The 25,337-nt window shown below is 30.3% G+C and overlaps 1 protein-coding gene across 2 annotated transcripts; it reads left to right on the top strand.

Moving 5' to 3' along the window:
- The first annotated feature begins 8,215 nt into the window (after positions 1-8,215).
- Positions 8,216-12,759, top strand: EMB1241 (Co-chaperone GrpE family protein). 2 transcript variants are annotated; one of them, XM_047297396.2, is made up of 4 exons: positions 8,216-8,513; positions 10,873-11,391; positions 11,776-11,915; positions 12,203-12,305. In XM_047297396.2, the coding sequence occupies exons 1-3, from the start codon at positions 8,265-8,267 to the stop codon at positions 11,878-11,880; spliced, it is 873 nt and encodes a 290-aa protein (XP_047153352.1). In that variant the 5' UTR covers positions 8,216-8,264; the 3' UTR covers positions 11,881-11,915; positions 12,203-12,305. The 2 variants fall into 2 exon arrangements, with proteins under 2 accessions (XP_047153352.1, XP_047153351.1); XM_047297395.2 differs by lacking the exon at positions 11,776-11,915 and having other exon boundaries at positions 8,217-8,513; positions 12,203-12,759.
- The last annotated feature ends 12,578 nt before the right edge of the window (positions 12,760-25,337 follow it).

Below are 25,337 nucleotides of genomic sequence, written 5' to 3' on the forward strand. Positions count from 1 at the left end.
TTTCATTGAATCAATTATTTATTTCTCTTTTCTGATGTGTTTCTTTCTATGTATAAGAATTACACTTTTCAGTGCACTGAAATCATGTTTAATGGTAATAAAAATGTTGCCATAAATATATTTCGACATATCCACATTATCTTCAACATCTAGTAAATTGGATAAAAGAAAAAAATATGTGCATATATGATAAGATAGGAAATAAGTGATATTAATATATTGTTTAAATATTGAAATATTAATTCTTAAATTTAGCAGATAGAATATATTTTTTATTGTTTGTTTCTTTACATGCATGGATATATGTAAAAGAGTTTGTTGAATGAAGTGTCTATTTTACTAAATAAATTCCGGTGGGATTTTTATTCTAGTAATAAAAGTAAGATATAAATATATAACAAATTAAATAAATTAGAATAATATTTAAAATATTTTAAAATATGTTTTAACATTTCCTTTCAAGTATGTGAATAAGTGTTTTTCATTTCAAAGTTTAGATATAATTTATTCAAAATTGTTGTTGTTCAATCCTATGGTGTGTATGTCTACAAGTTGATTTTGAGTGAACACATATAAGATACAAATCAAGTCATTGTCAAGCTTTTCTTTAATAAAATGTTTGTCCTCCTCGATATGTTTGGTTTTATCATACTAGGTTGTGGGTTATACTAAATTTATTATCACAATATAACCGCATAAGTTCCTCCCACTTTATCTTTATAATCTTCTAGTATAATCTTCATCCATAAAAGTTCACATATTTTTTGGCCCATTGTTCAAAATTATGCTTCAGTAGTACATCTAGCTACCATACTTTGTTTTTTGCTCTTCCAAACTAGGTTTCCATAAAGAAAGATACAATATTTAATAGTTGACCTCTTATCCATAGTTGAACTTGTATAATCAACATTTTGTATATGCCTCAAGAATAGCATTCTTATTTCTTTTGAACAAAATTCATCTTCTTGGAGTCCTTAAATATTGGACAATTATAAGTGCAATTTGTAAATGTACTTCCTTTGATTGGTGCATGGCTAACTAAGCTCACATCAAAGACAATATCTGACCTAGTGTGAGATAGGTAAATGAGTCTTCCCATAAGTCTTTGATACATTTCTTTATCCACATAAACATCCTCATTTACACTTTCTAATTTTATATTTGGATCAACAAGTATATTTGCTAGTTTGCAGGCTGTTTTACCTATTTATGTAGCAAATCAATGGTATATTTTGGTTGGGATATGAAGATTCCTTTCTTGGAATGGGCTACTTCAATTCCCAAAAATTATTTTAGCATCCCTAAAGTCTTGATTTCGAATTCCTTAGCAAGACATTGGCTCAACCTTTGTTGTTCCTTTTTATCATTCTTAGTAATAATTATATCATCCACATAAACATTGTTACTCCCCCTGAATCAGAATGTTTAATGAATAAATTGTGGTTCCCTTGGCTTTGTTTGTATTTAAGACTTTGTCATAACTTTGGTGAATCTCCTAAACCATGCTTTAGGTGACTGTTTCAACCCGTATAACGCCTTTTTTAATTTGAAAATTGTGTTGACCTCAATCTGTCTTGTATCCCTAAGTGGTATTTCCATGTATATTTCTTCTTCATGATCCCCATGTAGGAATGCATTTTTTACATTAAATTGTTATAGTTCCCAATTGTGGTTTGCTACCAATGACAAAATTACTCTAACCATGTTCATTTTGGCAATTGGTGCAAAAGTCTCTAAGCAATTCATTCCATATGTTTGGGTGAATCCCTTAGTCACCAACCTTTCCTTATACCTCTCAATAGTCCCATCAGCCTTGTACTTCACAGTATAAACCTACTTGCACCCAACAACTCTTCTTCCAGGTGTAGGATGACTAGTTGCCAAGTATTGTTTTTCTTCAATGCCTTTATCTCCAAGTCCATGGCTTGTTTTGATTTTTTGTCAATTAATGCCTCAGATACATAAGAAAGTGTAGTTGTGGTGTTCAGGCTTGTGAGAAAGGTTTTATAGGTAGGTGAGAATTTTTCAAAGGTAGACAATTTATCAAGGGGTAAGGTTGTTGTTTTGTGCATGTTCGAGTTCCTTTTCTAAGAGCAATGGGGAGGTCTAAATTATTATGTATATGTTCAACTAGTTTTTTAGAAGGAAATTCATCACAAAAGTAGTAGAGTTATAATTTATAGGATCAAAATGAATTACCTCATGTAATGTTAGGGTTGGATTCTTGAACATGAGTAGATCTTGGAATGGTCTTTCCTCTTCGTGTGTACACCAAATTTTTCCCAAACTTTGTATTGTCATGTGGTTTAGTTGTTGGTCCTGTAGATTGAGGTATTTGATTCACCTCTACTTGTTCCTCTCCAACTTTAGCTTCACATATAATGGTAGTATTCTTTTGAATTTTTGTTTTTGGTCCAAAAGTCAGATTTGGTAATATAAAAGGCTCATTTCCCTCTCTTAATGTGTCCCCTGAAGATAAGATTGGTCAACGTAGCTTACTCGTTCATTGAAAGTAACATCTCTTGTCACAAAGAATTTTTTGGATGGAAGATGAAAACATTTATATCATTTTGTGTGGTTGAGTACCCTAAGAAATGCATTTAGGTCAAGTTTTCCTCTTCCATTGCTATGAACATGTACAAAAGAGACACAACCAAATATTCTAGGTTGAAGGTTATTTTCTACATTATATGTGGGTAGAATGAGTTTAAGACTTCCATAGGGCTTTTTGAGGATAAAATAGAAGGTGATCTATTAATCAAGTAAATAGTAGTGATAATAACTTCCTCCCAAATCTTTTTGGAAAGGTTATTTTATGGATTATATGTGCGTAGAATGATTTTAAGACTTCCATGGGGCTTTTTGAGGAGATGGTAATCTATTAATCAAGTAAGCAGTTGTGAGAATAGCTTTCCCCATAAATCTTTTTGGAACATTATTTTAAAAAAGAAGTGCTCTAGTTTTATCTAATAAATGCCTAGTTTTCCTTTCTGCAATCACATTTTGTTGGGTGTGTTTACACATGAGGATTCATGGATTATTCCTTCCTTTTGAAAAAAAGAATTTAAAGTATGATTGAAGTAATCTTTGGCATTATCAGACCTAATTATTTTTATATTAACCCCAAATTGATTTTTAATCATTGAAACAAACTATAGAAAAATAGGGTTGACCTCAAATTTGTGTTTAAGAAGGAAAAATCATGTTACCCTTGTACAATCATCTATAAAGGTTATAAACCATTTATTGCCTTAGGTACTAGGAATATTATAGGGACCCCATATATTTATATGAACAAGATAAAAAGGAGAAATGCTTACTTTATTGCTGATAGGAAAAGGTATACGCTTGTGTTTGGCAAGCTCACACACCTCACAATGAAGATGTTCCAAATTTAAATTTTTAAACAAGGAAGGAAATATTAACTTTATCACTCAAAATAAAGGATGTTCCAAACGATAATAAAACAAGTGGATTTTTTCTTTATTGGACATGGATGATTCAGATATTAGATAGCGACTCTTAATGGGCAACCTCAAATCTTCCATCTAGTAAAGGTCATGTCATTCTTTAGCATGTCCAATCGTCCTTCCTGACTTCTTGTCCTAAAATATACAAGAGTTTTTATGAAAAACTGCATTACATAAGAGGTCATTGGTAAGTTTTTGTATAGATATCAAACTTGTGGATAATTTGGGGACGTGAAGAACATTTTTTAGTATTATGGTTGGGGTTATTTAGACATCTCCTTATCCAGCTGCATTTATGAGGGTTCCGTAAGTTGTAAAAATTTTCTTCTTATTGGGACATAGGGAATATGGAGAAGTGTTTAGGAATGATGTCATATGGTTTATGGCTCCAAAGTCTAGTATCTAATAACGAGTAAAGGGGGTATTTGAGAAATTAAATCTACAAGAAAATGGGAACTTACCAGAGTATGTCAATGAACACGCACCTGTGGGTTTTTCCAATTTACTAAGAAAGAACCTTAATCTTTCTAACTCCTTATGGTTGAGTTGGACAAATCCTTCTTAACTTTCAGGACTAACAGCAACATGAGCTTGCACCCCTCTCCTTAGAAGGCCTCCTTTGTGTCCCAAATCTTTTCTTTGAGGTTTTCCATGTAACTTTCAATATTTGTCCCTTGTGTGACGCGACTTGTTGTAATAGGTGTACGAAACTCATTCATTTTTCTTCTTTGTTATGGGAAGAGATCTACTTTCTTTTGGTATGCAGCCATGGCTATTGCTCCTTCAACAATCATAATTAAATTATCCGCAATTGGGGTCTTCAACATTATATTACTTATGCTTTCTTTACTTTGAATAATTATCATTACTTTGTTGAGTCTAGGAACCTTCTCCTTGCTTAATATTTGGATTATGACTTGATTATATTCTTGGTTTAGGCCTACCAAGAAACCATACACCCGATCTTGTTTAATGTATTCTCTTAGAATTTCTAAATCTTCAAAACACTTCACCTTGTATTAATCTAATTTCATCCATAAAGATTTGAGTTGATTAGCATACTGTATGACAATTTTAATGCCCTGTTTGGTTGCAATTGTTTTTACTTTCACCTCATAAATTTGGGCAACATCCTTTGCCTCAGAGTAGGTTTGCTCTATTGCAATCCATATAGCCTTCGCAAAAGTGAGGAACATGCATGTATTGCTAATTTATGGAACCATTGAGTTTCATAGCCATGTCATGATCATGGAGTCTTCTTCATCCCATGACTTGAATCTGACATCTTATTCCGCAAGGGCATCATCAATGAGGTGGTTGACCTTTCCTTTCTCTTTTAGAATAGTCCTAATGAGTTGAGACCATTTAAGATAATTTTTTTCATTCAATCGACAAACTGAATGAACAATTTTCAATTCTTCCATACTTTGAAACTTGCTATATTTCTAATTTTAGTCATTATAGAATTGTGCAATTAAGGCACAAAAATCGAAGATGGATGATGATGTTTGAGATCACACAAAAATGGGGATATACAAAATAATTCTAAGATTGAATAACAATAAAGACTATAATTATATCACACAATCACCTACTTCGAAAGATAAAAAAAACTCCGAGAGAATATATTTTTTGTTGTTTGTTTTCTTACATGAATAAAATATATATACAAAGAACTACCTATTCTACGAAACAAATTCTTAAAATTATGAGATTGTTTTTTTAATAATAACAACAAAATACATATAATATAATAAATTAAATACATAGAAATAATATCTAAAATTTTTTAAAATATATTTTCACATTAATAAATGATTTCTCTTACAAAAATATGTTATGATAGGAAAAAGAGATAAAAAATAGATACTACTTGACTGTTTGGGAACGATCATTTATGTAAAAAACATAAATGCGCCTCACTATACCTTAGGGTGTCCACGTCAGCAAAAAAATCACATCTTATTCACTAATTGCACATTTGAACATCTGGCCGTTAACGATTTAAACGACGTTTGCAAAAAGGACTAAATTGAACACAAATTACGTTCTTTAGGACTACATTGAACAAAAAAAATTTGGAACCATTTCGAACATTTGGTATTAAGTCTAAATTAAATACATGAAAATAATATCTAAAATTTTCTAAAATATATTTTTACAATAATAAATGATTTCTCTTACAAAAATATGTTATGATAGGAAAAAAAATAAAGAATAGATATCATTTGACTGTAAAATATATGATGGAACCCACACACCTCTATCATTCAGCATCAAATTTTGACTTGTTAGGTTGTAGTTTTGAATTATGTTTGGTGAATTCATCTTCTTTTATATGCAAAAGTTCCGAAGATTAACTGTGTCCAAATATTAATACATTGTTTCTCTTTCTTGCCCTTTTTATCAGTTAAAGCTAATAATATTTTTTTTAAAATTGTTTGCTTAAAATGATAGAAATATTTGTTAATCTTGAGATATTTGTGTCCCTTGACATGGCAGTATATTATTGTTTTATTCTATTATCTGTCTGTGTTATCTCTACAAGAGGAACTAGTCTCAATGTTATTCAAATACGATTGCAAAAACAATTAAAACTCCTTGGAATTTTATCAAATGCATAGAATGTGAAATAGATTGGAGATTTCATAGAATAAACTAAACTATGGCAGTTAAATTAAAAGGCAAAAAAGCTAACAATGAATCAAATAATACAAGTTTTTCATTCTTTAAATTCATCAAACTAAATGAAAGTTATATTTCATTTATCTTTTACCAAATCTATTTTATCAATTTATACGCTGTATAAAAAATCAATTACTGGACATCTAATTTTAAACTTTCTGAAAGTCCTAATAATAGTGTGTAAGAGCTCTCAAAAGTCAGAAATAAACGAAAAAACATTAAACAAAGGGTCTGCCAATTCCCCTATTTTCATAGTGCATCCTAATACAAAGTATTCAGACCTGCTTGACCAACAGTCACATCATCCTGTAAAAGAGATATACATGCACACAAATCAGTAACAGCAACTGCATAATTGAATTGTATAACAGTGGACAAATTGGTAAGTTAATAGAATTAGACAAGGCAACCTCTTGCTTCAATAAAGTATTTAAATTTGGAGCACAAAAAAACAATATATAACAGATTTTATCAACTAAGATGCTTATTTTGCTGCCTTTTATACAATGCAAAATATTTTCACCCAATCTACATTGTAATTTGTTCAATGGAAAAAAGAAAAAATAGACTCATATTTTTCTGATACCAAAATATAAATAAAATAAAAACTCTCATTTAAGCATCTGTAACAAATCCTGAGTCTAATAAAGCATATAAACATAAGATATTTTAAGTGAATGTTTTTGTAATAAACAAAATAAAATAAACTACTTAAATTGAATAGAAAAGTTAAAAGAAAACCACATATGATAGTTGTGAAGTAATAGCATGGAGAATTTGTTTTCAATAATCGTATCTATAACAAAACCTTTTATATATATATATATATATATATATATATATATATATATATATAAGATATTTTAAGTGAATGTTTTTGTAATAAACAAATTAAATAAACTACTCAAATTGAATAGAAAAGTTCAACAAAAAAACCACATATGATAGCTAGCATGGAGAATTTGTTTTCAATAATCGTATCTATAGCAAAACCTTACATATATATATATATATATATATATATATATATATATATATATATATATATATATATATATAAAAGGTTTGCTAATGTAATCTTTTAAAGTGTATCAAATTTTAGTCTAGAGGTGATGTCTTGGAATGAAAGAGAATTCTGAATCAGTTTTGTCTACGAACAAGGAAGCTATAAGTAATGCAACTAGGAATCTCATGGAGAGTTTGATCCTGGCTCAGGTTGAATGCTGGTGGCATGCCTTACACATGCAAGTCGGACGGAAAGTGGTGTTTTCAGTGGCAAACGAGTGAGTAACGTGTAAAAACCTATCCTTGGGAGGGAAACAATAGCTGGAAACGATTGTTAATAACCCGTAAGCTGAGGAGCAAAAAGAAGAATCCATTCGAGGAGGAGCTCGCGTCTGATTAGCTAGTTGGTGAGACAATAACTTACCAATCAGTAGTTGGTCTGAGAAGATGATCAGCCACACTAGGACTGAGGCACGGCCTAGACTCCTATAAGAATTTTCCGCAATAGACTTGACGGAGCAATGTCGACAAAAATACCCTCATATATTATAAATTTTAAATTCTAAGGTTAAGAGTATTTGAATAATTTATAATTTTTTCTATTTCTTTTATTTTAAATTTATTAAAATATCCATGTGTTTAAAGTATATTTTTTTATGAATAAAGATATTTTTATCAACTAAAATGTGGTATTTACCTAGTTAACAAACCTTTTATATATATATATATATATTATTTATTTATTTATTTATCAACTCGTAACAAATCCATATATATATATATATATAATTCTTTTATTAATTAAGATATAAATATAAATAGACCAAATCTGTACAATTTTATTTTATTAAACTAAAATAAAATGGACAAACGACGGCGCAACACAAGATTGTTCTATGTATTTGATATTTGATATTAAATTTCATATCCAAGGGTTTCCTATAAAACGAACACTACTCAATCGCCACCGTCGGATTAAGCCACACCCAACCGAATCCAACGGTCGTTTCCTTCCCACCATTTTTTTCAATTCTTAAGCGTCGTGCACTCGCCACTTACTTGCCCCTTATCTCTCTGTTCCATTTCTTGTTTCTCTCTATCCTAATGGCCACTGTTCTCAGAACCCCCACTTTCCGGCCAGCGCCTCCGCCGCGCGCTGCCAAGTCGCCGAAACCCTCGCGAGTCGCCGTTGCCTCGTTCAGACAAAGCGCTACCTGCAAGAGAAAACCCTCGCTCCTCTCCTCCCTGGGGTTCCCTCCTGTTCCCTCTCTGCGGTTCATCAGGTTCGTGCCCTTCGCTTTTGACGGCGACACCGAGGCCCCACAGGTTCAGGAACCGGAGGTTCAGGTTCTGGTGAGGATCGCCCTCTCTCTAGCTAACGCCTTTTTCTTTTGTTACTTGTTTATTAGCTGAGGAATTGGAACCAATTTTGAATTTCAGGTTTTATATTTGTTCGGAATTTTAGCATTTTCTGGTTTGGTGCAAGGAGACATTTGTTAAAATGATTCTTGATATTGTGCTGTAAAATCAACTAGATGTGACATGAATGTGAGGGGTGGGTGTGTTAAGATTCTATGGTAGATTAGGCACAATGTCTGATGCTTTCCTTATAATTAATTATGTTGTGCGATTATTCCCTCTTAGAAATGTCTTTAGAAGTTTATTGTACCTAGCTCTTTTTCAATTGTAATATCAATCACCCGTTTCCTTCAAATGCTTACTTCAGTATAGTCTTGCGGCTAACTTTTTAAGTTACGTCCACATGAGGTTTGCGATAAGGATTAAACTTAGATAAAATTCCGTAAGTCCCGTTTTGTCACTTCCTAATCAGAATTGTTGTTTCATCTTGAAAATTTGCGTATTTAAGCTTTACATTCGAAAATTATACAAATTACCGAGGTCACTCCAATTCTAATTGTCCAAAGATTGAATATAGGGTTTTAAGTATTAATGCTGCTAATTAATGTTTGAGGGTATGATGTTGTAGTTTTTCGGTAAGCAATGCTGCCCAGCTGGAATCTATACAGGGTTTAGTGGGTTATGTATGCTGAGGAGTATGGAAGGATTGAGTGAAATTAAAATTAAGCAGATAATGGCCGGTTCTTCTGGTGCAGTAGACAATGAAAGAAGAAGACTCTTCTTGATGATACTGATCTAGTATTTGGGGAAAAGGATCTTCCATACAAAGGGCGGGGTTTGACACATGTAGTTCAAGATGGGACTTTTCAGACTTCATCACTTTCCTACCTGATCTTTTGGAAATTATAAATTATGATTATCAAACCTTTGTTTTCTAACTCTATACTTTTGTGACTTTATGATTGTAGAAAGAGATAATGGATTAACTTGCTATCAAACTCTAGTTTGGACAAACTTAGATAATCTTGTTAAAATTGTGTAAATTGGCATAAACACGAATTAGCTACTTTGGAATGAGTGTTTTTTTTTCTCCTTATTCACCCTTTGGCAATAGGGTTCTTACTAGGGCTCAAATGATTTGGAAAAATGAGCTCTTTTGAAATGTTTTCACTTTAGGAACTTGTGTTTATATGCATCCACATTATTACAGAGCTGCTGTTGATATGTTTTAATAATTTTTATAGGTTTAATTGCCCAGTTGGTCCCTAAACTATTTTAAAATTTCAAGTAGGTTTCTTAACTAAGAAAGTTTGGAATTGGGTCTTGATAATGTACATATTTTTTAGTATATCTGTTGACAAACTATTTATTCTTTATTGGTGGCTTGGAATGACTAGAAAGTGACAATCCAAGGCATTTTTTTACAGCCAGAAATTGACCATCTTAAATTGGCATTTTTTGGTGGCTTCATCCCGCCAATAAGGAGGGAATAAGGAATATTCCGTGGTAGATAATGGTTAAACGGATTACTAACCCTAGGGACCTGATTAAAAGAAATCATATGATTAAGGACCTATTTGAAAATTCCATATAGTTAGGGATTGACTCAGTAATTAAAAGCTTTTTATACTATGGAAGCTCCATTAGTTCATGTAAACTCGATAGTTTGACATCATCTTGTATTAAACTACAACGTCCTAGGCAGTCATAATTTACAAGAAAACAACCCTCTTACTGTAATATTGGTTTTTTATTGCTACCTCAAGCACATTATGTGAGTCAGTAGAACATGTAATCAACACAATATAATAAAAAATCAAACCAATAAATAACAAAAAAAATTAAATAAAATAAATTGAAATTAAAGAAGATAGCTCCATTATAATTATTTTCGTTGCTGTTGCTTCTTTGTCAACTGGTTTAAGATTCCTCCTTGAGGTTAATTTAACTATCTAGTTTGCCAACCTTGTAGGCAGGTGTTAAGTTATGATATTTAGCATGTTTCCAATTTTCCTTCCTCGTTGCATTTTTTCCCCCATGTTATATTATATTATTTTGTTCTTTAGCATTTGCACTGTCGAAGTCATCTTTCATACTATGTGTACCTCTTCTTCCTAATTTAAGAGACATCAAGTGATATTTGATTTTTTTTAATCACTACACTACATATTACTCTTCAAATGGAGTAGGAATTTATCAATAAGGTTTTGATTCCACACCACCTTTTTTGGCTCATACAATTTTAGACTTTTCTAGTAGATTTCACGCTTGAGGAATACACGTCATTGACATTTTGTAATTTGACTAGCTCAACAAAGAAAATAATGGGGGTTCTTATGTACTAATGTGACAGGACCCTTTAGATGGTGCTGTTGACGTAAAGGACAGTGCAAGTGACAATGAGGGTAGTGATGCTGATGAAGCATCTGCTTCACCTTTTGTATTGTTACTTCAATCATACAAAGAAGCATTGGCTAGTAATGATGAAGTCAAAATTGCGCAGCTGGAATCGTCATTAAAATCCATTGAAGATGAGCAAATAGAACTTGAAGGGAAAATAGCTGCTTTATCTGAAGAGTTGTCAATAGAAAAGGATCGGATTCTAAGGATTAGTGCAGACTTTGACAATTTTCGGAAGAGGACAGAGAGAGATCGCCTTTCCCTGGTCACAAATGCTCAGGGTGAAGTTGTTGAAAGTTTATTGTCTGTATTGGATAATTTTGAGAGAGCAAAAACCCAGATTAAGGTGGAGACAGAGGGAGAGGAGAAAATAGTTAACAGCTATCAAAGTATATATAAACAGTTCAATGAAATTCTAGCTGCCCTTGGAGTTGAACCAGTGGAGACAGTTGGAACACCCTTTGATCCACTGGTAAGTTAATCTGCATTCAGTAATTTCAATTAGTAGACTTGTAGTTAAATTCAAGTTTATCTAACTTTCAAGGAAAATAATCTTATCATTATAGAGGGGATACTGTTTTATGTAAAAATGAAACTGAGAAATTTAACTTTTCTAAAGGCTGGAATGCACCAAACTTTTATAACTGTCAATTATTTTTGGCGCACTATGCCCTTAATTTTTGTTCAACTTCTGTAATATAATTTATATTGTCTTTGGATTATTTCAATATGGATTTTAGATTTTGTTTCCTCCATGAAAAATATCTTATTTTTGTTTAAGAAAACATGTTTTGTTTGGTTCCAGTCTTCCATTACATTTTTTATGGCATAATGCTGTCATCTATGATTGATGCAGGCACGCAAACCTGTTGGCTCGAAATTCAATCATGTCCTTGATGAACTTTTTCAAACACTTTATCAAGCTTGTTCAGGTTTCCTGAAGACCTTGACACGCTTTTAACCCAAAGCAATTCGTGATTGTTTCGAGCCAACTTGGTGAGTGTAAAACTACATAACAAAAAATATCAAGAGAAATGTTTTAGCAAAATCTGTTGAGAATCTCGTCTCAACACATAATATTAGTTAGAGAATTACTTCCAGCTGGTTGGTTGGATGATACTTTGTTTCAAAACTTTTGTGTGAGCTACAGCCTTGAATGAAACACTAGACACAATGTTTCTGTTGTCTAGAAATTTTATTTTGTTTGTTTCTGAAGTATCGAACATTAGAGTCATGAGAACTAGTTTTTCTGATGAATCATATTTTCATTTTATTTGTTAAAGCTACATGAAGCAATTATGCGTGAGGATTCTGCTGAATTTGAGGATGGGATCATAATTCAAGAATTCAGAAAGGGTTTTAAACTTGGTGACCGTCTATTACGTCCATCAATGGTGAAGGTATCAGCTGGGCCTGGACCTGCAAAGCCTGAACAAGAAGCACCTCAAAAAGAACAAGTTAACACTGAAATCTCGGAGGACAGTAAAGAGAACGAGAGTGGAACAGAAGCAGGGTCTGCTTGAGAGGTCAAAACTTTTGCTTGATTTCAGTTTTGAAATAGTAGATTGATTTTAATCTCCAGGAACATAATGTTGGCTGTAAGAGTTGCCCCAGAAAGATTTCCACTCAAGTTTCCCCTAAAAGAAAGTAGTATTGTGAGATTTTAAATTTTTATGTCTTTCCATGGCTTTCGTAGAGATGACTAAGTTTTCAGAGGTACCATCTTTCTTCCTGAAAGGAAGATTAAGTTGCAAATGATCAAGTGCTTTGCACCTGAAATCAGAATATAAATTCTTTGGTTTGGCAATGCAATGCAGCAACGCATGACTTATTTTGGTTCTTTGAAAGCCTCGATTATTCTTTACACAATTTTACAAAACTGAAAACATTCACACATCTATCTTGTTTGTTAATTAACGAAAAAAATAATCCACAGCTCATCTTTTCTGTCATTAGATACAAAGGGAAAAGTAATTGCTAACAAAATGAATGAACAGTGGACGTGGGTACTTAGAATATTTTAGAAGTAAGCTTGAACAAATCCAAGATTCAAGCCTACAGTATCACTGTTTGTTTTTACTCCGCTCAGAATAGATATTGTGCCGGTCTTTGAAAGTGTGGTAGATTATAAATAGAGCTTTGCAAGTGACAATAAATAGAGCTTCTGTATGGAAAATGTAACCTTTTTCCCCAAATAACATCTGTGTGGTCCACGGACTGCAGTATCTTTGTCACTCTGCATAATACATCAATACTATTGCTTCCTGCACTCCCACAATTACACAATTACTAACTGCACCCTCAAAGTAAGAGAAAACGACTCGAATACTGTTCACCACTACCATTATCATCATTGCCACTATGTCATTAACGACGCCGCTGCATATGAAGAGTGGAAAAGCTCTGTAGGGGAAAAAAAATGTGGAAATCGAAAGCTACTTTGGAAATGTTGTGTTTTGGAAAGTGTTTTTTGAAACACATTTCATTTAAAAATGTTTCAGAAAATTTATATCGAAAGATATTATATAAATTTTAAAAAATATATTCTAAAAATTTTATTCCGAAATATATTTCATTTGTTTTGTTTTGAAAATTGCATTTCGGAAACCCGCTCTGTAAATTTTGTTCTCAATTTCATTTAAAAAAATGTTCCACAAATTTTGGAAAGTCTTTTTTTTTTTTCATAAAGCTTTCGAAATATATATTTCGAAAGTAACTTTTTATGGAGAGAGTAAAAGTGATAATTTTAAAAATTTGATAGATGTGTGAAGAAATTGTGAGGCTGCAGAAAGTAAAAGACATACATGAAACCCAAAGTGAGAATCCAGATATAAATGATCCAATTCAGAGTTTTTGATGATTTTGCTATCAACACTCCCATCAGTCCCTGTAAAGAGTCGTATAGTATCTGTGTAAGATAGGAAATCTAAGTTGTAGAATAGTATACTTGTATATTTGAAGCGGAAATTTGCGAAACAGTTGAGAAGGAGAAGGTACTATTTAGAGTAAAAACTAGACATCACACACGAAAAATAGGTAGCATGGTTATAAAACTATTATCCACCTCTTCAACCAAACAAGGCACAAAATACTCAATTAAATCTTTATGATGCAGTACCACAAAACAAATATACTTAGTAGCAATAGTGATTCGTGAATTTAAATCAAAATAAGTTTAAACTCTACTATTTTTGAGGTTTAATAAAAGTAATATATTTTATTAATTTTATCTTGAAATTATTTAAATTCAATATTATCAATCTCTTCCAAACCCGATAAGGTAAAATCAATTTTAAATAAACACGACAATTTAATCTAATATATTATAATGCTTAATTTATTTTTTCTGTCTGTTTTATCTTAATTTTTTCTGTCTGCTATATCCTAAGAAACATTAATATGAAAAACTACAAAAAGATGAAGACATTGTTGTTCCACGACATCAACATAAACTAAAAATTTCATATTCAATCCGACTCATCAAATTTCCATAAATATTAGTTGATTTTTTATTTTTTATTTATTTAGATGTTATGTTAAAATTTCTACAAGTATATGTCAAATCACCTAATAAATTTATATTGTTTCATATGTTATGTTCACATCTCTACATGTAGCTGTCAATCACCTAATAAATTTACATTGTTTGATAGTATTTATATATTACAATTTTTACAAACTTTCAACCGTTTTTCATCTATAGGAGTTCTACTTTCTCTCTGTTACTCTCTAGCCAGGAAACATGAAGAGTGGTTAAACATTTGAAATTATGAAAACTAAGTAATATAAGATTATATTTCTTTTTAGGGTAGTGTTATTTTGACATTCAATAAATTTTTACACAAATTTCATATCTATTATTTTACTTTTTAATTTTTAACTTTCTTTATAAATACAAAAATTAATTTTTTAATGACCATGATACTTTTAAATTGTCAATGGGTGTAAATGGTGTAAAAATTATTTTTCTTTTTTTAAGACTTACAATGTACAATAATTTTAAACTACAATAAAATTAATTTGAAATAAAAAGTTAAAATGTGATATATTTTTCAAATTTAAATCACATTACTTAAAAACAATCAATTTTATGTACTTTTTTCAAGAGATTTTTATGTTGGTTCATTTTTCCAAACCCAATTTTATCATTTTAAGTGAGATACAAGAAAAAACAAAACACGAGATGGCTAACTGGGTCTTCTATTATATTCAATGAGGTAATCTACGTGTAAAGCTACTTCAATTATATAATAAAACCTCAATTTGTTAACCATAATCATGATATTATGCCGAATAAAAGAAATTGAAAGGAATATTGAATAGATATGGTGATAGAGAAGTAAATATAATTTATTCTTTTGGTTTTGTTGCTTTTTTTTTTAGAGATTTATCGAAAAAAAAATGACAATTTCTTAAAGACGGGTAAGTGAACTTTAAGTTTGATTAAAGTTTAAACTCGAAATTACTATCTATAGATAATTTTATTTATAATATCTCATGTTCATATCCTGTCTAAAATGCATGGCCTAATAATAAGAATATTTAAGAATTTTCAGTTTAAATTTATTTCATATTTATATATTATAAATAAATTAAAATAATTTTATATGTTAGTTATTATTTATTTTTATGTTATTATTTATTAAATTGTTATTATTTTTTTAAGTAAGTATTATTCTAATAAGAATATAGATTCACAACCCATGATACCAAAAGTGTTGCATAGAGATTTTCGTTAGACTTAGGATGAGAATGTATTAGTTGGACAGAAGGTCTACGACCTCGATCCTGAAAACAACTGAGGCCAAAATCTCTGTACAAATACTTTTGATAGATAAAAAGTCTTTGCTTATTAGGTATGCAAATCCTATGGTAGTGGTTGCATGTTTAACTAATGTCATAGACACTATATTACTTCGATTGTTTTAGAACCGAGACATATATTATCGCAAAAATTTAAAAAATATCACCGCGTCATGTTATGCTTCAGTTTCTGGTAAACCGAAGCATAATGAGCGCGTTAGTATCCTCTTTTTTTACTAGTGGTTGATCCTATAAATACAAAAGTAACTCTCAAGGGATTGTTGAACTCGCTTTTTTGTAGCTAAAAGGCCAACAAACCAATAGCTTTTCCCTAATGTAGAATAAGGAAAAGACTCAAGAGAAAAAAAGAATGCATTGGGGAAAATGAAAATTGAATGATTGAATGATTCTATGTAGTAGTTGAATGCATGAACTATAAAAAAGATCATATCAAATGCATAAACTTAAATGCCTTTAACAATATATTCTACAATGCAATTCATCTATGAAAGTCACTCTATTTAACAATGATTAATATGAAGTTAGAATGCTAAATGAAAGACAAATTTGAAATGTATGCACCTGAACATTTTTTTTACAGCTTCTAACATATCATTTTAGTGCGGATTTTTCTAATTGCAACTCAAAATTTACCTATGAGAATGAAAATCTAAAATGCCTATAATGAACTAAGGTGGAAAATGCTAAAATAGAATGCAAGTTTGACTGTGATGCAGTAATTTGATTTACACCTTTGAAATGAATCCAACATCGGGCCAAGATGACTTAAAATCAAAAAAATAAGGCGGAAAGACCATACTCAAGCGATAATGTAAAGAGCTAGGATAAACCAGCCACCCAAGGAACTCAACCTCATGGACAAACAAAGAAATCAACCTCCATGACCATCAAGGAGTGCAACACTCATCAAGGAGCTCGACCCCTATGCCATATTACTTTAAGCTAAGAAGAGTTCAACCCCGAGGTCACACTACTTTAAGCTCAAAGAGAGTTCGACCCTGAGGTCATATTACTTTAAGCTTGATGGAGCTCAGTACTACTTTAAGCTTAAAGAGAGCATGACCTCGAGGCCATAATATTGTAAGCTTAAAGAGAGCTCGACTTTAAGACTATACTACTTTAAGCTTAAAGAGAGCTCGGCCTTGAGGCCATACTACTTTAAACTCAGAGAGTGTTCGACCCCAAGGCCATGTTACTTTAAGCTTAGAGAGAGCTCAGCCTTGGGGTCATACTACTTTAAGCTCCAAGAGTGCTTGGCCTCAAGACCATACTACTTTAACCTCAAAGAGAGCTCGACCCCGAGAATAAACTACTTTAAGCTTAGAGAGAGCTTGGCCCGAGGCCATACTACTTTGAACTTAGAGAGCTCGACCTCGAGGCCATACCACTTTAAGCTCAAAGAGAGCTTAGCAACGAGGCCGAAATTACTTCGAAGCTCAGATAGAGCTCGGCCATAAGGCCATAATTATTTTGAAGCTCAGATAAAACTCGGTCATGAGGCTGGAATTACTTTAAACCCCATATAAGAGCTCGACCACAAGGCTAGAATTACTTTGAAGACCATATAAGAGCTTGACCACGTGGCCAAAATTACTTTGAAGCTCTTATAAGAGCTCGACCACGAGGTCGAAATTACTCAAAAGCCTAGAGAGAGCTCGACTTCGAGGCTAGATTGTATATTAGAACTCGGCCTTGAGGCCAATGCACCTGCAAAGCACGATCAAATGGCTTATATCATGAAATTGATATCCAGACCATATTATTTTAAGCTCAGAGAGAGCTCGACCTCAAGGCCATACTACTTTAAGGTCAGAGAGAGCTTGGCCCCGAGACCATGCTAGTTTAAGCTTAGAGAGAGCTCGACCATGAGACCAGAATTATTTTGAAGCCTAGATAAGAGCTCAACCACGAGACTAGAATTACTTTGAAGCCTAGATAAGAGGTCGACCACAAGGCTGAAATTACTTTGAAGCTCATATAAGAGCTTAACCACTAGGTCAGAATTACTCAAAAGCCTAGAGAGGGCTTGGCCCTGAGGCCAAATTGTATATTAGAACTCATCCTCGAGGCCATTCCACCTGTAAAGCATGATCAAATGCCTTAAATATATCATGAACTCGGCCTAGAGGTCATACTACTTTAAGCTTAGAGAGCTTGGTCCCCATATTACTTTAAGCTCAAAGAAAGATCAATACTACTTTAAGCTAAGAGAGAGCACGGCGCCAAGGTCATACTACTTTAAGCTTAGAGAGAGCTCGACCACAAGATCGAAATTACTTTGAAGCTTGGATAAAGTTTGGCAACGAGGCTAGAATTATTTCGAAGCTTAGATAAGAGCTCGACCATGAGGCCAAAATTACTTTGGACCCCAAATAAAAGCTCGACCACAAGGCTAAAATTACTTTGAAAATCAAATAATAGCTAGACCATGAGGTCGAAATTACTCAAAAGCCCAAAAAGAGCTCGGTCAAAGGTCAATCCACCTGCAAAGCACCATTGAATGGCTTAATTATATCATGAAGTTGACCTCAAGGCCAATCCACCTACAAAGCATGGCCGAATGACCTAACTATGAACTCGATCGAATGGCCAAATCATTTGCAAGCCACACAACTCGACCCAAACTAAACTCCCGAGACTCGGGGCATGTTCCTACCCATCCCAAAAGGCATATTAAGTGCACAACTCAATAAGACCATTTAAGACTCTTCATTATGAAGTAGCCCAAACTTACACTTATTTGGTTTATATTTACATATTATAACTAAATCTCATTCATTTAGCATGGTAGTTATTATTTACTCTTTTGTTATTATTCTCCTATGTAAGTATTATTCTAATAGAAATATAAATTCACAATCCATGTTAATCTTATAAAAATAAAAATATCATTTAATGATACTCACTTTACACTTGATACTTGATGATTATTCTTTTATAATAGATCCTGACTCTCTTACTAAGTATAGTATCGAAAAATCTTTATTGGTAGATCTTTCCTATTCATTAACGAGGAGATCCTATAAAAAATAATAACAGATCATTAAAATTTTACTACATATCTAATATCATATGAAACAACAATTTGTTAACCAGAATCGTGATATTATTACGCAGAATAAAAGAAATTGAAAGAAATATTGAATAGATATGGAGATAGAGACGTAAATATAATTGATTCTTTTGTTTAGTTGTTTTTCTGAAAGAAGGTAAGTGAACTTTAAGTTTGATTAAAGTTTAAACTCGAAATTAGTATCCATCAAAACAGACAATTTTATTTACAATATCTATCACTGGAGAAGCAATCATTTAGAACTGAAAAAGAAATTGCTGTAAATAGTAAAGTGTGCTATTTAATATTTATGACAGTAGCATATTTGGAAGTAAAAATTCGATCACATGTAAAGTGAAATAACTATGTGGCAATTGATCTTATTTGATGAGGTAAAGTTTAAGTTAATGAATATTAAATTAGATTGTTTTGAAATTTTATTTTACTTTTTTTATTTCCTCTGATTATATTTATTCTACGTCGGGTTCTATGCAAATTCCTTTTCTCATCATTTGTGCCAAAAGCACATATTCCTTGCCACTTGTGTTCGAACATGTTAAATCAAGAATAAGAACCAATTGTTTTAATAAGTCCAATTAATTATAGAATCTGCGCTATGGATGTCAGCCTAAGCTTTTTCCTTAGATTTGTGGCTAAAATTCTCAAACATTTCTATCTATATTCTTGAGGAAGGTTCAATCGAAACGAATATTTTTTTTCTTCTAAAAAGAATTTAAATAAATTGTACTAAAATATAAATTTTAAAAAAATATTTTTTACAAAATAACTTTAATATCATAAGTTTAAGTAAAAAAAATGTAGTTAATAATTTATACTTATAAATTATTTTTTTCTTTTATATTTTTTTTAATATCTATAAATTATTTAAATTTTAAAAATAGTAATTAAAAGAATAAAATTAGAAAAATAAAATGTATATAATTATTATATATAGTTATAGATATTAAAATAAAGTATTGTAAGTAATATTGTGTAAATTATATTATGAGTAATTATTTAAATTTTAAAAAATAGTTACTGGAATAATAAAAGAGTAAATAATTATTTTATAATATTAATTATTTGAATTAAAAATGTAGTTATTAAAATAATAAAACTGAAAAATAATTTTTTTATTATAAATAATTATTTAATTTTGAAAAATAAAAATTTTAAAAATAAAATTAGAAAAACAAAAAAGGAGAAAATGAATTTTTTTCTCTTTATATATAATTATAAATATAAATGTATAAATATATAGGTTTATTAGCTATATAGGCAAGTAATACTTGTACTCAACCAATCAACAAACATGTTATTAAGGACATGTATTAGTAAGTATCATTAAATATATTTATTTAGTATTTGTTATAAAAATCTTACCCAAAGCCTTGATACAATTATTTTTTTTTCATCTTACCCTACTTGTGACACTCAAGGATAATGATTACTTGTGATACTCCTGGATAATGATTTTTCTATAGTTGACTTTTTTTTTATTATTAAAAAATGACTTTGAATGAATGAAAAAAAAAGGAAAAAAAATAAAAAGTGAAAAGTTGTGGAAAAGAAAGTTGAAAATGAATGGAAAGTTAGTAGTAAATTTAATTGATGTACTATAATAAATTTAATTGTATACTAATATATTTGAACAATATTTTATAAAATAAATTTTTAAAAACAATTTAATGTAAATATAAATTTTGAAAATGTAAATTAAAGATAAAATAAAATTTAAATTAAATAAGAGTTATTATACAATCTTAATAAATAAAGAAATTATATTTCAGAATAAATTTATATTAAAATAAATATTTAATTATTATTTATGTTTGTGTATTTTGAATGATTTATTCTGTTATAATAAAAATTAAATAATTTATTATATAATTAAAACTTGACTTTCCTTACTTTTCTTTACAAATAAGGCGTGGACAATTTCAAATTTAGATTTTATAAATTCACGTGATAAAATATAGTATTTATTGAGAATTTTGGCTCAATATTTGTTTAATTTGTTTTGGGTAAACCAAACTAAGTTGAAGGTAATTTTTAGTTAATTGAATTAACAAATAACTGTTTTTTTCTTTATCTAAATCAGAGTATATGTTATAATTAAAAAAACCTTTTGTATTAGTGACGGTTTTAGTGGAACAGACACAAAGGAATATTTGCCACTCAATTGCTGCTAAGTTAAGTTCACATCCAAAATAAAGTAACATCTTTTTCTTTCCTTTTATATTCTTTTACTCTTGCTCGCTTTCTCAACAATACTTCAATAACTGTGATTTAATTTAGTTGATTGATTCCGATTATGAGTTTTGTTTAGATTTTTGGAAGTTAAATTCAAATGTTAAAGATAATTTGAAGAATTAGAGGATGGGAAGTCACTAGAAATTAGATGATGGTAATATATTCTTTTATTGAAATCAAATTGTATATTGAAGTAGTTATATATAATTGGATTGTATACCTATTATAATAGATACTTGAGTTAAAATGGTAAAAATAGGAAGTGATTTCATGCATGCTTGAGTTATAATTTGGTTATATGAATTTTGAGCTTGAAATAATTATTTTGAACCACATTAGTATTATCTAAATTTTGAAACACTGTGGTGTTGGTTTAAAATTAAGAACATTAGAATGGCTAAAATCATGTTTTTGATAAGTTTGTTGAAAATTTAAAAGTTGTTGCATAATTTTGTTTCTTGCATATTTTCACTTAACTGAGGTATTCTTAGTTAAGCAAAAATAGTTAACTAAAAATAAGATAGAAAGATCACACATTTATCTATTATTTTTTCAAGTGATAACTTGTCATTTAAGCAAAGTGTTATGTTCAAGTGAGAACAATATTGATAACTTTTTTTATGTATAGTTTTTTTCTCAAGCAAAAAAAAACTAAAATTAGACAAATATGTGTTTTAACTAACTATAAATTCTTGCAAAAAATAGCGGCTTTTTTGTTATTAAAATTCTCTCAAAAAAGAACTATATCACTCTTTTATTTCTCAAACATTTTTATACGGTGAAATTGATTTGATTTAAAGTTAAAAAATAATATTCATATATATATATATATTTAATTTTTGTTCATATCTTTTTTAAAATAGACAAATATTTAGAAGAGATAAAAGAGTATCAATTAAAAATATAGGTTTCTGAAACTTACAAGTTTAGAATATGTTTATCACTGTTAAAAATTATAATATGTTTTAACTGCTGTGAAAGCTATAACTGAAAAAATATAGTTAATAGAATTTAAAATAAAGAATAAAATAAAAAACGGTATCGTGGAATACATAAACTATTGAATTACAGAAGAAACTTTCATGCACATAAATGGTCATTTTATTCCTTAAAAGTTCGAAAAACAATAGTAATTCTTAGTCCTTAAAAATGATAAATATTATTTGATTGTTAAACAGATAGAAAAATACAAAACCAATGCCTGAATTTTGACAATTTAATATCAAATAAATCTTTTAAAAACACGTTTTATGAAATGAATTTTAATTAGAAGTTAATCTCATAAATAGCTGTTTTTTATTGTTTTAAGAAATTAAAATGATATCGATTTAAACCACCAAAATGAAGATTAATGAGAATATTTTTGTAAGCAATAGATAATAGTTACTATGAAATGACATGAGTTGAAGTGAAGCTTGAACAATAGAAAGACATATACGATATCACAGTGTTTAGCAATGCAAATTGCAGCACTATTGAGAACTGATTTGACGCGTTCTCATTATAATGATGATGAAAACGATACCACACGACACATATATATATAAAGAAGCATTACTATAATTACTGTAAAACAAGTGGAGTGCTTTTCTTTGTGCTGTGTGGTTGGAGTGTGGGACTGATGCCTCATTCCTGTCTTTTATACATAAAACTTCCGAATAAAACAAATATGTATGTTCCTCATTATGAATTTTATTTTTATAATCTTTCTTTATATAATTAAATTTCCAATTTTACTTTTCATTTTTTTAATATAAACTATTTTATAAAAGTTAATATAAATAATCAAAATAATTTCACTCATATTTTTATTCATGTTAGATATATTATTTTTATCTTATTTTTATCTTTTATTTTTAGTTAGTTTGTTATTATTTTTTATTTGTACTTTGGGTCTAGCCTATATTTCTTCTATTATTAATACAATACCCTATGTGTATATTTAATATAAGAGAGATTAATTTCATACATAATTTTTTACTATATTAAACATGGTGTCTAGAGCCCGGTTTTTTTGAGGAATTTTTTTTTGTTGTCTTTGTCATTAAACTCGTTGCTACCAGTGACGACGTCATCTACTCCTATCGGTGGCGCCATCTTCTACCGCCGTTGTTAACTGTTGTCACTATCGGAGTTTCAGTTTCGACCGACAATCACACGATTTTGACCCTCCTGACCAAGTGACCACCGTGTCGTAAATGACACCTTCATTACAGCTTATATGCGCTTTCAACGCTTTTTAAAGTTGTAGATTTGCTCCCTTTTTCGTCGTGTGTGGCGGCACATATCGTCTTCTCTCAAGAAGCAATTTAGAGCGACGAGGTCACTCTTTTTCCTCTTTCATGTTTGTCGTTCATGGTCTCACGTCTCGTCTACTCTCAGATAGTGATTAAGAGCATCGATGTTATTCTTTTTCCTCTTTCAAGTTCGTCGTACGTGGTTGTACGTCACGTCTCCTCTCATACAGCTATTTAGAGCATTGATGTTGCTCTTTTTCCTTTTTCAGGTGTCTTGGTTAGAGAATCTTGGACTTTTAAGGTTTCTTTCTCCTGTTCAACCATGGCTTCTTTTGTTGTTTTCTCTTCTAACCTCCCTTTTGTCACCGTTGCATTTGAGTCGTCCATATATGTTTTTCTCTTATGACAAAGATGACTTCTGTTAGTTTATTTATAGTCGTGATAGCTCTTCAACAATGACCTCTTTATTCATTGGATGTCAACAATGCATTCCTCAATGACGATTTGCAAGAAGAGATTTACATGGAACAACCTCTCAGATTTGTTGATCAGGGAGAGTCTTCTGAGTTGGTATTTCATCTTCTATGTCGTTTTTGCAAATCATTAACAATTTGATGTCACTCGAGTGTAGAATCAAATATTTTCACTAAGTATTTATTAATTATATTAGTAACAGGCTTGGTATATACGATTTGTATGCACCAACTTCAATGTTAGATACATTATCTTTATCTTTTATCTTTAGTTAGTTTGTTATTATTCTTTATTTATATTCTGGCCTTAACCCATATTTCTTCTATTATAAATACAATGCCCTATGTGTATATTCAACACAAGAGAGATTAATTTTATACATAATTTTTCACTATATTCAACAATTCATAGTAATTTTTCTTTTGTTTCTGAACTTGTATGTAAGGATTTTATAACATGCATGAGATAAGAATAGTTATAGGAATATATGGTAGTTTAGGTTGGTAGGATGTTTTCTTGTTCTGTGAATTAAGATATTTAAGAATAAGTTGAGATTCTTTTTTTTTTAATTTAAGTGAGCTTTTCTATTATTCTTAAAGAAGTAAAATATTATATATAAGAAAAGTCAATATGTTTCTTTTAAATAAAGTTGAGAAGATGTTTCAAGTTAGAAAATTTTAAAATTTAGAAGTTATTGATGGTTTATGAAAAAAAGTCAAATGTATTGATGTTTAAAATTGTTTTTACACTGTTAGATATATCTTGTAAAGACTTTAACAAATACTTCAAACATTTCTAGTCTCCAACTTTAAGGGTATTCATACTTTTCAAGGGTGCTTGTCCTTTCTTATCCAAGTAGGGGTTGTGCTTGTAAAAGATACTCTCATACTCAAATCAGTGTGTTTGCAATCAATAAATGTGGTAATTAATGAAAAAAAGTAATTGTTACATTGTAAATTGTGCTATTTATATTATTATTTATGCACTTTTTTAATATGAATGAGTATGATCTATGTGGTCAATTTGCTTATGTAACTAGCAGACTGATATGTATATAGTCGGTTTGTTATAATGATGAGTCACACAGTGCATGTTGGGTACACTTAAGTATAAGTAGTTGGAATATACTGAAATGGTTATATAGTATATATTGACATGTCTGAAGGATGTTCGGTCATTAACAGTATAATAGATTTCCATACTTAACTCGCTTAATGTTGAAGTCTTGTAAAATGTTGTCATCATGTTAGACTTCAGTCTTTGTCGTAGTGGTCACGTGCCAAGAAAATTTGTATTTCTCTGGTTATATATAGGGATGGCAAAGGGTCGCGTTGGGAACGTATAGTGCCTACCCACAACCCGACCCGCAAAAAAAAAAACTAACCCGCTACCCGCACAGATACCCGCTTAGAAAATACCCACGAGTATTTTAAAACCCATGGATGCCCGCAAAAAATTAAAAGAAATATATTTTATACACTTTTTAAATAAAATTACAAAATATATATATATATATATATATATATATAAATATATATATATATAATATAATATAATATAAAGTAAATTAAATATAAA

This window comes from Vigna umbellata, chromosome 5 (assembly GCF_029865625.1).
Source record: "Vigna umbellata cultivar VRB3 chromosome 5, Vumbellata_1.0, whole genome shotgun sequence".
NCBI classification, from domain to species: domain Eukaryota; kingdom Viridiplantae; phylum Streptophyta; class Magnoliopsida; order Fabales; family Fabaceae; genus Vigna; species Vigna umbellata.